This window comes from Momordica charantia (genome assembly GCF_013281855.1).
Source record: "Momordica charantia cultivar OHB3-1 chromosome 1 unlocalized genomic scaffold, Mcharantia_2.0 BLBB01000001.1, whole genome shotgun sequence".
Taxonomy (NCBI): domain Eukaryota; kingdom Viridiplantae; phylum Streptophyta; class Magnoliopsida; order Cucurbitales; family Cucurbitaceae; genus Momordica; species Momordica charantia.
In genome coordinates, this window is record NW_028275157.1 from 19,084,335 (window position 1) to 19,099,961 (window position 15,627).

A 15,627-nucleotide genomic window follows, 5' to 3' on the forward strand; every position below is an offset into this window, starting at 1 on the left:
TTATCTGAACGGTAAGATTCATAGATAGATTATAAGATCCACAAACACCAATTATCTTAATGACTAGATTTATGTTTTACAATAATAAAGGCAAAAGACAAAAAATAGATCAAAGAAGACAATTTTCAAGTAGTCAAAACATGAAAAAGGACAAGGTACGCATCTGAACCGCAAATGCCATCCAGCGCAGCACAGATATTCCAGTCATTTTCTAACTTCTTTTAACTTTCACGCCTTCCTTTCGTTTGCACCACCACTTTGAACTTGGTCGAGGAGTCGTCATTTCAGCAATAGCTAAACCCTGTTTTTGGATTTCTCCATTGCTCTTGGGGCTACAGAAGAAAGCGGGACAAATGAGCACTATTACTTATCAACTACAATTTATAAGACGTGCATTAGATCGCACCCACAGAAGTGAAACAACTAATAGTGAATTAAAAGACAAGAGGGCTGGTACATGATGCAAATAAGTTACACATAATTGGTCCTAGGCTTGTATGGTTGAGATTGGAGAGTTTAGGTTCTCGCGTTTCGGAGATTGAAAGTATCTTCTATATGTATATTATATATAAGAATCTGATTTCACGACTTAAAGTAAAATAGAAAGTAGAAAGAAATAAGAATGAAACACTTTTAACTCCAAGGATATTTATGGCAGTAGATTCTTACGCCTCAAGTAACTCCAAGGGATAATGACATGTTTAAAGTACATACGAACTGTTACCAAATGAGATGAAGGAAACCCCAGATCCCGAATGAGAGAATGACATGAGTATATATTTATTTGTTATCATGCATAACTTAATTGTTTAGAACCACCACTAAGAACGGAGTCATGTTTGTAGTCTCAACTATCTTTCCCATCAGGCAAAAATGAGTTTCGGCAAAAATTCACCCTGCCTAGCAACTAAGTCTTGGCAGATGAAAACTATAGTTCTAGAAAAATCGACTTCTGAAATGTACCTAAGCCAATTGCATCAGAGCCCTTCATGATTTTCAGCCTCTTGCACGAATCAATGAACATCCTGCAATAAAGTCCATGAAATTTCATGCAGATTACTTTTCCCGAATCTTGAAACATCATTAAATAGAGTGGAAGGAAATTAATGGGAGAAATCTATGATAATACTGTGTTGGAGAGAAAGTACAACAAATAGCAAAACCTAGACATTACTTTCCAGATAAAAGGATGAAACTTCTAAAACATGTTCTACTTCAGTATAGTATTCTTGTTACATTACTCGAGTTCACATTGACAGACATAACAATGTAAATCAAATCATTTAAGTCAATAAACTTACTCCCAGGGGATTTCCCCAACAAGCATCCAGTCACCATCCCTATCCTCATATGTAAGCACATATTCGGATCCATGCAAATGATCCCTCAACTTGCTCTCACTCAGTATCTCTCTCCCTGGAGCTCCATGGGATCCACATTGACCTACAACAGGAGATCCATAGAAAAACACGGTGTTTTCATGATTCAAAATGACAGTGCAGATGTAGATCATAACCACCCATAATATCAATATTCTGAGTTAGAGAACGGGAAAACGTAAAATATTATTGAAGTCTCGTGGTAAAGGAAAGAAAAACAGAAGCTGACAGCATTAATTTGGAGACAATCAGCGTTTACCTATAGTAAAACAGCTAAACATCTTCTCAAGAGCAGAAGATAATTCCTGATACGTAGAGTAAGTTCTCAGATCTACTTTCCTCAAATATGGAGCGCCCTCCATGCTCACCTTGACAAAGAGGGCACCTGAACCTGGCTTTCCATCAACCTCATCATTGTTTTTAGCATTAGTGACCAAGGAATTCTTCCGGAATGATTTAATAGGCGGCCAACCAACAACCTGCGCCCTGTAAAGGAGAGTTAGCATTTTGTCATCAGGTGAACTCAAGTGACTCCTTTCCTAGTTAATACCATAGTTTCTGCTATCAAAATATTGTGGACCCATTTTCAACCAGTTTCACTTACTTTGAAGCTGGAGCATTGTTGTGGTCATTAGAGGCACCTTTCTGGCTATGGCCAGTTCCTTTAGTCTCACAAGGCCATTCCTGCAATCCCTTTGAGGGCAATTCTTGAGTCGCATTCAGCTGAGTTCCGGAAGGCCTTGACGATAGCATTACACTTAGCCCTGAATTAGCAGGAAACTTCCCTTGGCCCACAGGATATGGAGAGTCAGAATCAGAATTAGCTGCATGAAACATCCAATTTCTTTCAGCATAAAGGGGACCTTTCACCTCTGAGTACCCCTCCATGGTATCAGAGAAACCTCTTTTGTTGCCAGAAACAATATTCTTCTGTGATGCAACACAATACCCATCCTTTGAATGAAGCAATTGAAATAGGGGTTTCTCATCAGGTTTTCCAGAGCTCATCAAGCTAAATTCCTGTTCTCGTTCAGGTGACAGAGATCCAGGAAGACCAAGTCTCAATTCTGTAGCTTTTAAATTGAGATTGCTTTTGTTCTCCTCTGACAAGTTTGACACAGCAGAGCTGTCCACTGAAGAACAGGGTGATAGCCGAAGGTAGTTGCGCTCTCTAAATTTGGTACCATTTTGGGATAGACAGTCCATAGAAGGTGAAGCAGCCACTACAGGGACATTGCCAAGAGCCTCCTCTTCAGGATTGAGCAGTGGTGGTGACATTGGCCTTCGAATATCTCAATGAGTTCAGGTTGAAACTTGAAACAATATAATTAAAAGATTTTATTGCCTGAAATAAGCAAATCTACATCAATATTATACAAAGATAAAAGCTAAAAAGGTGAAAACTTAACTAAAAAGGAAACTCAATAGTTTTTAAGGCAAATAGGATCCACTTTTAATGGCTTAAAAAAGGTACGATAAGCAGTATTGTTACATTAGCAGAGCTGAACAAACTGTTCAGGTAATCGGTCAACAGTTACTAAAAATTAATGGATCATGGGATCAATCTCCTTTCTTCTGATTAAAAGTCAAAGATCCCTCATACAAGTCTATTAACATCAGATTTTAGAAAATTATTGAGGAGTTTTCTTCTTCAAGACCAACAGTTAAGTAGCATTTGATGCAGATGCTATGGCCCTGAATACATTGCAAAAGTAACGTGACTTTTAACTTTAACACCACAAGAAAAACCCGATTGCATGGCTTGATTCAGAAACAAAAGCCAGGGAATGAAGCAAGCGAAAAACAGAAGCACATACCAGAAGCTTTTGACCCCAATGAGGGGTAAAAGGATAGAAAACCAACAAATAAACTGTGAAACACAAGTCTGTTTTCTCGAAACGGAAAGATTAAAAGAAATTAGTCAATATGACTTTCTTATTTTCAAATAAGGACAAATAGAAATTGTCGACACGCTTATTCAAAGAGAGGACCAGAAATCAGCAAGTGGTAACATAGCAGTAGTTCGCTTAAAGCTCACTTTTCACTTCGTTAAAACAGTGCGGTGAAAGTGAAGGTGCATCTTCCAGCTCCACCTCTTTTTTCCTTCAATATTCTCAGTGACACAACGCACAGAAAGAAAGAGAAAGGAAACTCAAGAACTCACCTCCGGCTAGACACGAACAAAAGGACATGGATTCCGAACATAGCGAAGCTCATTGCAAGGGTACAAAAGAGGAATATAAACAAGCAGCTGAAAGAAGAACATCAAAAGGACGGAAGAAGACTGTAGAGTTACCTACAAGGTCTCGCAGATCAAAGCCGAGGATCGTGAGGCTGATTAATTTGCTGTCTGGGCGAAAGAAAAAATTTGCAGGAACCGCAGAGAGAGAGAGAGAGAGTTTAAGGGCCTTCCATTAAGCAGAAAGCAACAAAAGAGTATTGTGTGTTTGTTCCCCGAGAAACTCGAAGCTCGGAAATTAAAAAAGAGCGAAGGGCAAACTGGAAAATATGTCTAAAAACTCTGTCCATTTTCTTTCTATTTATTTTATCTTTTTTTTTTTTTAATTTCGTCAGTATTAACGTACAAGTTAATAATGATTAAATCCGATAAATTATATCGAATAATATTAAATTAAATAGAGGGTAAAAGTTCAATTCCTCCGCTTGCAATTTCGTCCATTTCAGACTTTTCTAATTTGGTAGGCGTAGAAGTTGGAGATTGTAATGTTGAATAGTTACAACATTTAAATTATAAATTTAAACATAGTGTAATTAATATTCCCAATTTATTTAAAGTTGAACTTCAGTTTCTATTATTTGTAAGATTTGTGACCGGTTATAAGTATGATTTGTATGATATTGTTTTTTAGATAGTTTTTTTTTTTTTTATACATGTGGAGGCGGGAGATTGAATTCACAATCTTGTGGTTTGAGATATATGTCAATTAACATGAAACTAGGCTCGCTTTACCTCTGTTGATGTTAGTTATTCTGATTATACAAGGTGTTTTTAATTATTCGAATTTACGTATGTTATGGCTAAGCTTGTACGTTTTTTTTATATGCTTCATTTTAGGGTTAAGTTTGAATATTTTCGTGACATGATTTGTGGTGTTTTGTTGATTGAATTTTGTATGATTAATTAGTTGATTTATACGAATTTTTATAATATAATTTTGATAAGTTATTAATTACCATACTCACTCATTGCTCATTCTTTTTGAAAGTATCCGAGAGAAAATATCAATCAAATTCTTGAAATAAATTGCTATTTTAGATGGTTTACAACATGTTCAAATATGAGAAGCCCCTGAACTTACATTGAAACTAATTCAGTGAAAATGTGGTAAGATTGCTGAACAATGAAGTATCTCATCTCACATTTGTTGAATCATTAAGGTTAAATTCAGACATTGATGCATTAAATTGAAGTGATTTCTATTGGGAAAATCAAAAGAGATTCAAACAATTTAGTTCATGAAATCTCCAGGAGAGCCTTTGAATTTGATGACAGTTGGGTTTGGGGCTTTGACACCCCCTATTTTGTCTGCTTTTTTACAACAAATGTTGATTTTGATTATGACTCGCTGTCAAGAAGTAGATGGTTAAGTTTTTAACTTATCCCTAAATTGAATTTTAAATAATCAAAAATTAATTTAATAACATATATTTTAGTGCGTGTTTGGTATAGTTTTTGAAGATTAAAAAATATAACCTTTTTTAATAAAATTTTTAAAAAAGTTTACTAATTTAAAATATATTTAAGATGTATTTGAAAATACTTGTCATTTTTTTAAATCACTGGGTAAAATATTACTCTTTTAAATAGAAGTCATTTCATAATTGTAGTTATGCTAAAATGAGTTCCAAATTTGAATTATAAGTAATTTTAGAGAATAACATATGCAAAATTTACTCTCAACTACGTCTACTTTGATATTATTTATTTTGTAGAATTAGATGATTACATAAAAATATATAGTATTTGTAATAAATAAATACAAATTTAAAAGACAAGATCGGCTTAATGCTGATAAGAAACTTTGAAATTACCAAACATGTGATCAATTCTATTGTCGCTTTTTAAAAATTAAAAAATCAATTACTTAAAACATCAATAAAGGAAAGTTGAAAATAATCGACATATTTATTTCGTAGGTTGAAGAAAGTCAAAGAAAAACCTGGCGGGGTTTGATTCGCTGTATGGAACCTTCTTGATACCCACAGAAACATATACCATACACTGTATCCCTTTTTCCCAATAATAATTAAATTAAATTATAAATAAATAAATAAATAATTCTCCTCTGAATTATAAATTCGGGGCGACTCCAAATATGCGCTTGTCCGCGCCAAAATCTCCACTTTACCCTTCTGCACCACATTTCAACTTTCCCTCTAATATTCATTTAGCGAAAAATATTTTTTTTAACTAATTTTAATAACTTTCACTTTTATCAAATTAAACACATAATAATTTTTTTTACCATTTATTTAATTATTTTATTAATTTAAAAAATAATTAAAGAAACTAAAAAATATATATATTAATTTACTGGAAACTATATATTAAATTAAGTTGGATTAATGTACAAAATAAATCGTTAAATAATTTTGTAAAAATTTATAAATTTCAACCACAAAAAGTTAATCATGGTATGGTATTTGTCTGATCCTATAAATTTGATACCAAATGTATATTTTATAATTAATTGATGTAAATGAGAATACTTTTTTTCAATATTTCTTCAAATAAAAAATTATTATAGAGTAAAATTTGCTAAAACTTTCAAAGTTGTGAATAGAGTACCATTATCAAAATTTAAAGTGCAGTTTTAGGCAGTTGAAAGTTTGTAATACTTGCTAAAAATTTGATCATTTCTTTCTCTCCATTTTAATATTGACTGTGCCTATTGATTATATTTAGTTTGTTAACTGCTTGATGTTTGGTGTAATTAATTAAAGCCTTCTTTTAATGGTAATTGAGTGTAAATTGTAATAACTAAACAAATATTTTTATGTTTAAGTGTATCAAATTTGGTTTTTATGTTCGTTACAATGATTTAATAAATTGATAAACCTACTAAAACACTAAACAATATATTTGTTTATTTAATAAAAAATATTGAATCATGGTTTAGTATTAAGCTTTTATTTCATGCCTAATTGATTAGAGTTGTTGAGAGTAAAACTCGTAAAATATTATTAACATTGTGGATATATCGAAATATTTAGCATGAGTATATTGTTTTTATATTGGAATTGTCGCCCTAAATGAGTATAATTGAATTATTATTATTATTTTTTAATATGATTATATTTGAATTATGTAAGATGGTAATCAACTTTTTTATACATTGTAGGTTTAATTTCTTTAATTTTTGTTTGAATTGTAATTTTTGTAAGTATTAAAATATTGAAATAGTTGAATGTACGCCCATCTGTTTGATTATTTGAAAAAAAAAATTATTTATCGAGTAAAATGACAAGTTAGACATCGTGTAGAAATATAGGTGGGTAAATGATGACAAAAGTTGTAGCACGTTAACTTTAAATGAAATAAATTCTAGTAATGTTATAATTAAAATGTTGAAGTTCTGCGAAAAAATCAAAACAAAAAGTGAATTAAAGAAAATATGTAGAGTTTGGTGCAATAAATACAACTAAGGTGATACTGCTGTTTAGGAATAAAGTAGGAGAAAAGTAATAAAAAAATATAATAATAATAATAAAACAACAAATATATACATATAGATTAACGGTGGATGGAACTTCAACATTTGACATTGCAGAAGTTAGGAGTACATTACTGATTTAATAAGTATTTATGATTTTTGTTCCCTAAAACTACTTCCATTAATATTGCAGTTGAAATCGTCTCTTGAATTAATTCTATGCTAGTTTTGATTGGCAGGCGTGATGTCAGTGAAAAATCGTTTGTCTAAAAGCAAGTTTAAATCAACCGATGATTTATCCAATATAATTTTAAAATAGTTTTATTTGGTGGAATGGTTTTATGGTTCTGATGGTATTTCTAAGGTCAGGATCAAGGAGTCTAAGCTAGATACATTACTTTTATAATTATTTTGTAATTTTTCTTCATTTAGAAAAATATATTTCCTTGTTATGAATTTGATCGTCAACGTGTCATACTAAAAAATATATTATTTCTGCGTGACGATATAAATATATATTATGAACAGATAAAAAAATTGTTGATATATTTATTTTGTTGTTTTCATTAAATTGATTTTAAATTAAGTCTACTTATTGTTGTTCGTTATTATTATTTGATGAGTTAACTCGAAAATACAATTTCATACATAGTAGAGTGAAAATAACATTATTTTTTTAAAAATGATTCTCAACTCCCATTCAAATGTCCACGTTCATTTTTATTTTTATTTTACCAATATTATAACAATCAAAATCCTCGAACTCCATACAATTATTATGACCAATCCAAATATTTTACATTTTTCAAAGTTGAGACGTCTATCTGACATCCATTTGAAAATTAAATTTGGCAACCATTAACATTATATATAATATTTTTTGTAGTACAATTCAAATTCAGACATTTAACAAAAAAAAAAAAATTAAATAATTGAACTACGTCAAATTTGCATTTAAATTTATAGGAGTAGAAAAATGAAAAAAGGGAAGGGGGGGAGTGAGAAGAAGGGAGTCATTAATGGAGGGGAAGGGGGGGGACAGAAGAAAACAGGGGTGAAGAACCGTGTTGGGTTTGGGGGACAAGAAAGCGCCATTTTCAAGCATCCCCTCACTCTCTGTCTTCTGCCATTTCCACCATCATTACCAATTGCAATTTCCCCCCTCTCTTTCTCTCTCTACTTAATTGATTTTTCTAACAAACATCAATAATAATAATACGAATGTTACAAAAAAAGAAAAAGAAAAAGAAAAAGAAAAAGAAAAAGAAAAGAAGAAGAAGAAGAAGATACGCGTCCAGTCTTGGTCTTGGTCGCACCGGCATCGCATCATGACCTTAGCTGCCCCCGGTTTCCCACGCCCTTCTCTCACAATGTACGCAACGCAACGCAACGGTGTTTCAAATACCGGATTGCGGTGCCGCTGGTGCAGTGGTGCTGGGGTGTGGCGGGACAGGGGGACCCACTGCCGGCTTCATCTCCGTTTTCGCCGCCCTGACTTGTCCCACCCACTCCGTTTCGCATTACGATTTCCCTAAATGTAATTAAAGTTGGTTGGGCCTCCCCTTTCGTCGACAGGCCCAGCATAAAGCCCATAGCTTTTCTGTTCTTATTATTATTATTATTATTAACTATTGCGAGTGTGCTGACTGGTGAATTTGCTTGGAAAACGGTGAGGGCAGGCTCAGGCTCAGGCTCAGGCTCAGGCTCAGGCTCGGGGTGTTGGACCCTGACTATACTGCTGACATGAAAACGAAGTTGGGCTTCTGAAGCTGAAGGTCAATAAAATATTAAAATTACCAACAGCGACGGAGTGGGGGTCCACACCTTACACACGTGTGAAAGATACCTCCCTTCGCTACCTCCTGCTCTGCTCTGCTCTGCTTTTTAAAATTCTCCACTTTTATTTTTCCTTTCTAATTTGCAACTAAACGTAAACGGCGCTTATCATTTTAGCAAATAACAGATGTTTCTACTCACTTCAGAATGCTTTTACAATCACACACAATTCAAACAGAAAATTATTACTTATTTCCATATGAACAAGTCGTGAACGCAACGGAACACTCCAAACATCTTTAAACACTTTATATACGGTACTTTGGAAGTTCTACTATATATGATCGAACAACATTTTAAAACTATTTAATAATGTTTTCTACGATCAGTTTTTTGTCTCCTCAAAGAGCCAAGCTTTCACCACAAGATAATTAATATGCCTCAATCTCATCGTAGAATTTGTGTGAGAAGATGACTACTGTGTGGAGCGTGAGTCATTGTCCATCTTGGTATAATATTTTGAAATTTGGTATAGCTTTTGTATCGACCTCATTACAAATAAAATTAAATTGCACATACATTTAAAACTGTGAAATCGAGCTTTTAGGTAAAAAGGGTATCAAAAGTAAAAGAACGTATTTAGTGGATACGGACATATACAGCTTAGAAATTAGATACTAGTATACGAGTTTTAAACCAAAAAATACCTCTCTTTTTTTTTTATCAATAATTAATTCATTTACCCACTCTAAAATGTTTCTATTTAATTTACAATTTTTTATTATTACTTTAAAAACTAATCTATTTTTATAATTTTTTTCTTTAAATTATATTATTCTTATTCTTAAAATTTCCCCAAATTATATACATAAGGACTAAAAATATTTTTTTTTTGGAAACAGAGCGTTTGATATGGTAGAAAAAGAATTGGGCCGACCCGTAAATTGTCCATTGCCATGATGCAGGAGGCTAAGCCCGGATAAGCTGAGATTGGGAACCCCATTTATAAGGATGGGCCGGAGTCCATTCTCTTTCCACCGTCCTGGGGAAAGAAAAAAGAAAAAGGAAAAAAAGAAGATTATATATTTTAAAAGCAATTGTTCACAGTTTCTTTTAAATGTATCATAATTTATGATTTATTTTACTCTATTAGAAAATGAATGATTTTAAGTAGAGACGACGTGATGATGGATAAAAATCCAGAAATCAGTCTATTTCCACAAGTTCAAGTAATTTTTAATCAAGGATCGTGTCCAAATTCCAGTCCAAGTCTAACTGGACGTTTTAAATATAGGGAATTAATTAAATGTTAAGTAATTTATAATAATATATAATTTCATGCAAGAAATCTAATTGAAAAAGAATCATAAGGATGGGTGCCGGCCAGGAATTTATTTCACACATTCTTATCTTTGGAAAAGCCAATTATGATTTTGATTCAGACATTTTTGATATCGTTGATTTTTTGTATAGATTTTCTCTAGTGGCCCCTAAGTTGAACAAGGGATTGTGGTCCTAACCAAAAAATCCAAGGCCGAGAACCATCTGGCTGCTTTCCAATCGTTCAAACTGAGATCACACTTCTTGTTCCCCAAGTATTGCTTTTGTTAAAAAACGACCCTTTTATTTCCCACAACCACCACATAAATACAAATATAAGAATTAAAAGTAATCACGGACGCATGAAAAAATTGGTTGTCAATTTTTTTAGTGGTGGTGAAAAATCGAGCCAAATACCTTTTACATGGAGCATGTTAAATGGGTGAAAAATGGGAGGAAATGGAAAAGTCGGTGAGTTTACCGGTTAGGAATGGTGAGTTATTGGGAGCCAACGGAGAGCGGCGTCCCATTTGGCAACTGGGGAACCTTGTCCCTTGCCATTGCCTTTCACTTTATCCCACCACTTGACAAACCAATCATGTGCCACCTACGCTGGCCCACTTTCTATCTCATTCTGTTTCTTAACTTTTTAGATTTTAGATCAGTAGTCCTAGTCATCATTTGAATCGAACAAGTTAACAATTTGGTTAAGTTGTGTTGCTTCTGCTGCTACTTGGTGAATCGAAATGTGTGTGGATTTTGAAGACATCAAACGCAGTTGGTTTTGTCTTTGGGCATAGAATTTAACCAAAGTCAACAAACGGAATGACAATTGGCATTGACATTGGCATATTTTCAAATTCTAATTCCACACGGCATCGCACCACCCTCTTTTGGTCTCTACTTTGTTGTCTTCTCAACTCAATTGCTTTGCTTTGCTACTCGCATCAATAATAATTCTACTTCCACCTTCCACCATTATAATTCATATTCACTCACCCTTTAAAAGTCACCCAAATCAGCGTGTAGGGTAGACTATGTTCAATCTGATCACTGCAAAAAATAAATAAATAAGATCAAAGACTCGAATAAATTATTTTTCTTTTTTTTGCAGTATTTTCTACGGACCTTGAAAGTTAAAATAATAATAACACACTTTTTTTTTTTTTTTTTATGAGTGCAGAGTACAGGCAGGTGGGATCCATCTCTTTTTCCGTACTTAGCTGTACCTTTACATTGTACATACTTTTTTTCTTCTTCCACCTCCTCCTCCACTTTCCTCTGTTTTCCATTATAAATTCCCCAAATCCTTTCCCATTTTCTCATTCCATTCTTCTTCTTCTTCTCTCTCATTCCTAAATTCCTGACTGTGCCAACACATGACAGATTCCAGATGGAGAGCCCCGATTTCTCGCCGCCCCACGCCGACGCATCCAGACCCTCCTTAGGCTTCCCCCTCGGCACTGCTCTGCTCCTCCTCGTAATCTTCACCCTCAGCGGAATCTTCTCCTGCTGCTACCACTGGGACAAACTCAGATCCCTCCGCCGATCCGCCTCCCAACATCCCCACCTTCACCTCCCATCATCTCCCTCCAAATCTAACCCTAATTCCCTGGTAATTTTCTATTTTTACTCCCATCTTTCTCTAATTTCTGCTTAATCCAGCCTCGATTATTAAAAACCATCGACGAATTGACAGGATTTGGAGACAAATCAAAGGGATAGCCTATCGGTGCTGATGCCTGGAGACTCGATCCCCAAGTTCATAGCGATGCCCTGCCCTCGGGAGCCGCCGCGGCCGGAGATGATCCAGGTCAAAGTCGAGAAGCCGCCGAAGCCTCCGCGCATAGCGGTTCCTTTCTATTAGCAGATTCAGATTCTGTTCACCATTGATCTGTGTACATACTTGATACTACGTAGCGTAGTAGAAAGAAATCGATTCTTTCCACTTTCCTTTCCTCTCTCTCATCTTCCCTCGGGAAACCCAATGCTTCGAATTTCGATATGTATTTCTCAACCAATTTTACGTCACCGAATGTCGTCTCTCTCTCGACGGTTACACACCCCAAATTAAAAAATAAAATAAAAACAGAAAAAGTATATAAATTTTTATCCGGATTTCTTTAAGAATGCTTGAATATTCGCTTCCTACAGTTTTTCAATTGATCTAATCTAGTAAAACAATTACCAACATAATAAAATATGGATCAAACTACAAATCATATAATTAACAACTAACAGTATCAGTTTTCTTAAAGGACAAAAAGGGAAAAGCAATATCAAGTCGAGGTTATCCCGATGATTTTAGGCATCAGACTGTTGAGCAAGATATTGGAAAGGAAAAATAAATATTAAAAAGATTGGAGCTTTATATGTAGAGTTCAGATCCATCTTTATTAAATTTGGTACGACCAATGATATTATCATACTTCGGCATTAAGTACAAGCAACTTGAAAAGAATCCAAAAAGAGAGAGAAAAAGGAAAAAAATAGCGAACATGATGGGCATTATTGGAGTCGATCTCTAACAAAACGTTTGGTAGTTATACATTTTATAAATTAATAACCTCAGTGATTAAGATAGCTTTTCCCTGCAGGTGGTTCAATCTTGATTCCTACCTTTATTATAGAATAAGAAATTTGATCTGGGAAACATTTATTATAAAATAAGAAATTTAATTTGGGAAACAATAAATAATAAATGAAATATCACATCATATTCCATTATTCAATTTTAAGGTGAGTGATTTTGACAGTTTTTAAACTAGTTATTGTTTTAATTTTCAAAATTATCTTTCTATTAATTTTATTTTCACAAAATTTGGTTCTTTTTTCCAAAATTTCTATCACTTTTTAATTTTTTTCTTTTAAGATTTTTTGTAATCTCTCTCTAAATTTTTGTTCCCTTATCTCTTTTTGCTTATTTCTTTGTCCAAAATTCTTTATCTCTTGCTATCTAAAATTTCTCTTTAAAGACTTTTGTTTCTCTCTAAAAAATTTATCAAAATATCTTTAAACTTTAAATATTAATCATTAAAAATCATTTTTAATTATATAACAATCGCTTGATAAAGTATTAAACCCAAGGTTAAAAAATAATTATATAAAAATCTCTTTCACAAAATCCATGATCACTAAATCTTTTTTTCTTTTTACTAAAACAATCATCTAATAGCATCCCAAGGTGATCATCAACCACATCAATTGAACCACATCAAAAGTTTTCAACTAAATGATAAAACACAAAGTTTGTGGGTTAAATAACAACCAACTCAAATTAAAGTGCAGAAACAAATGCACTCTACCCATATAATTATTATTGTTTATACACAATAATACTACAGTATTCCCTCAAATCATTGTCCTTTTGAAATGACTAAATTAAAACTTAAATTTCAACAACTATTTCTCTCAATCTTGTCAGAGATATGGTGAAGTAAAAAGAAACATGAAGGGGATGAATAGGGACGGGCACTTTTGGGGGGATCTAATAAAAACAATGAAATATCAAACTATATAATAATTTGAAATGCACATGGGGAGATGAAATTAGATTATGGAAGTGGGGAAGAAGCATAAATGATGACAAATAACACTGACCCATATAGTTTCTTTTTTTTTTTTTTTTTTTTCCAATTTCAACTTCATTCTCCTTCCATTGTCTTCCGCACATGTATGCTTTACTTTATTTTTATTTATTTATTTATTTATTTTGTTTTCTCCACGATTGTACTTTGATTTTTGTACCTCTCCCTCGCCGATCCTTTTGGAGTTGGGGACAAATTTTATATAGGAAAAGATTCTACAGTACAATACAAACACTGTAAATTCTTTAAGGTGCTGCCATCAATATCTTAAATTTGGCAAGTTTGAAAATCAATATTTAAAAAAGCGGAATGGAAATGGTACTCTCGCTGGACTAACGATTCAAACTTTCGTTTATAAATGATTAAGTTCTTATACTCTCACATTAGTAACAAAAGATGAGTTCGGCCTGCAGTTTGAAGTTTATAACGATTTACATTTTTGTTAACATTCGAATGCATGATATTTTGTATGCTTAGAGATCTTTTAGATTTGAGTAAATTTAATCATTATATCTTAACCATTAATTTAGAAATAGATATGTTATTCCGTCCATGAAAAACTTGCAGCCATATAATTATGTTAGATTTTATTTATAGATCCAAACAATTTTTACTGGTTAAGATTATTATTATTATTTTTCCGTAAAGGTGAAATCATTCAAATCCACTTCCTAATGAAATGATGTCGAAAATTTGACTTGAAAGCGAAAATTAATCTTGTCACAATTTAATGATAAATTTTCATCATGTTTCCATTATGGAGCACTTTGGTTGATCTTCCAGCTCCGTATAGCAGAAACCATTGACCATTTTATAGAAGGTGGAAATTGGGAAGAATATGAACATGGGTTTTTCTGTTTATTAATTTAATTTAATGCAATCCCCCATTTTTCTCCAAGCACATGATTGAGCACATTTCCAAGTACATCTTCCGCACGTACCACCCAATCAACCACCACTTCAAACTTGTACTTCTCCCTATTAAACGTCATCCACTCCCCCACCTAATTTATTTTAACTATTTATTCTCTCTTTCTAGTAAAAAAATACGACAAAAGGGAACATTGGGAACATTCGAACATTTTGATTGATAATATATACTTTAAATAAAAATTCCTGAACATCTAAATAGAAAATTGAGTAGTTGAAGATGGTGCAAGCATCCTCACTCACCAACCCCTCTATCTCTTGATCTACAAATTTTTACGAAGTATCAACTTAAACAAAACCTACACGAATCTATGTTTTTATAACTCATTTTTCTTCATCATTTTGATGGAAAGTATAGAAATTTAAGTTTCTTTGTTTAGTTGCATAAATTGAGATTTAGTTATATTGTGAAGTAATTAATACCCTTTTGAGGTGTCCTCCCAAGTCCCAAAATATCTTCCATTGACTTGATCCATGTAGTACTAAAAAAAATAATAATAAAATTGATCAATGTATATCCTTATTAGAACTCCTGCAATTTTTATGGACTAATTATACTACTGTTTTTTTAGTATAAGATGTAGGAATGATAGATTGAATTCACAAACTTTTAGTTGGAGATATATATCAATTAATGTTGAGCTATGCTCGTTTTAGAAACAAGATAAAAAACAATTCTCGGAGTAACTAAAGAGTAGGAATGAATGAGAAGGCAAATTAGGTTGGGAAAGCTAATTTCTTCATGAATGCTTGTGGATTTCACTAAAATTTAAAATTCATTTTTTAAAACAGATCATTTAAATGATAACAATGATAAATTTTTCTAGAAGTAAAGTTCTAAAAACAATATTATCAAACAGAATATTATTAAAGGTTTTATAGTCATGTCCACCATTCATTTTTCCTTTTTGTTTCTAAATTCTTTTCCCAACCACTTTTTGATTAGCAAGAATAAAGGTC

At 32.9% G+C, this 15,627-nt stretch overlaps 2 protein-coding genes across 5 annotated transcripts; one reads left to right on the forward strand and one right to left on the reverse strand.

Annotated features, from left to right (window-relative positions):
• On the reverse strand, nucleotides 1-3,838 carry LOC111005618 (auxin-responsive protein IAA9). 4 transcript variants are annotated; one of them, XM_022277194.2, is made up of 6 exons: nucleotides 3,676-3,838; nucleotides 1,984-2,692; nucleotides 1,639-1,865; nucleotides 1,302-1,443; nucleotides 964-1,025; nucleotides 1-332 (listed from the first exon to the last, which is right to left on the reverse strand). In XM_022277194.2, the coding sequence occupies exons 2-6, from the start codon at nucleotides 2,655-2,657 to the stop codon at nucleotides 295-297; spliced, it is 1,143 nt and encodes a 380-aa protein (XP_022132886.1). In that variant the 5' UTR covers nucleotides 2,658-2,692; nucleotides 3,676-3,838; the 3' UTR covers nucleotides 1-294. The 4 variants fall into 4 exon arrangements, with proteins under 4 accessions (XP_022132886.1, XP_022132883.1, XP_022132884.1 ...); XM_022277191.2 differs by having other exon boundaries at nucleotides 1,984-2,724; XM_022277192.2 differs by having other exon boundaries at nucleotides 1,984-2,724; nucleotides 3,680-3,837.
• A 7,620-nt stretch (nucleotides 3,839-11,458) lies between these two features.
• Nucleotides 11,459-12,181, forward strand: LOC111005755 (hydroxyproline-rich glycoprotein family protein). The gene is made up of 2 exons (XM_022277380.2): nucleotides 11,459-11,765; nucleotides 11,850-12,181. Exons 1-2 carry the CDS (start codon nucleotides 11,544-11,546, stop codon nucleotides 12,015-12,017), a joined length of 390 nt encoding a protein of 129 aa, XP_022133072.1. The 5' UTR covers nucleotides 11,459-11,543; the 3' UTR covers nucleotides 12,018-12,181.
• The last annotated feature ends 3,446 nt before the right edge of the window (nucleotides 12,182-15,627 follow it).

Excerpts from the sequence above, each read along its gene's own strand:
- LOC111005755 (XM_022277380.2), top strand. The coding sequence starts at position 11,544 with ATGGAGAGCCCCGATTTCTCGCCGCCCCACGCCGACGCATCCAGACCC. Across the intron at positions 11,766-11,849 it reads AATCTAACCCTAATTCCCTG|GATTTGGAGACAAATCAAAG; the intron begins GTAATTTTCTAT and ends ACGAATTGACAG.
- LOC111005618 (XM_022277194.2), bottom strand. The coding sequence starts at position 2,657 with ATGTCACCACCACTGCTCAATCCTGAAGAGGAGGCTCTTGGCAATGTC. Across the intron at positions 1,026-1,301 it reads GTTGGGGAAATCCCCTGGGA|GATGTTCATTGATTCGTGCA; the intron begins GTAAGTTTATTG and ends ACTTTATTGCAG. Across the intron at positions 333-963 it reads CTCTGATGCAATTGGCTTAG|CCCCAAGAGCAATGGAGAAA; the intron begins GTACATTTCAGA and ends TTTCTTCTGTAG.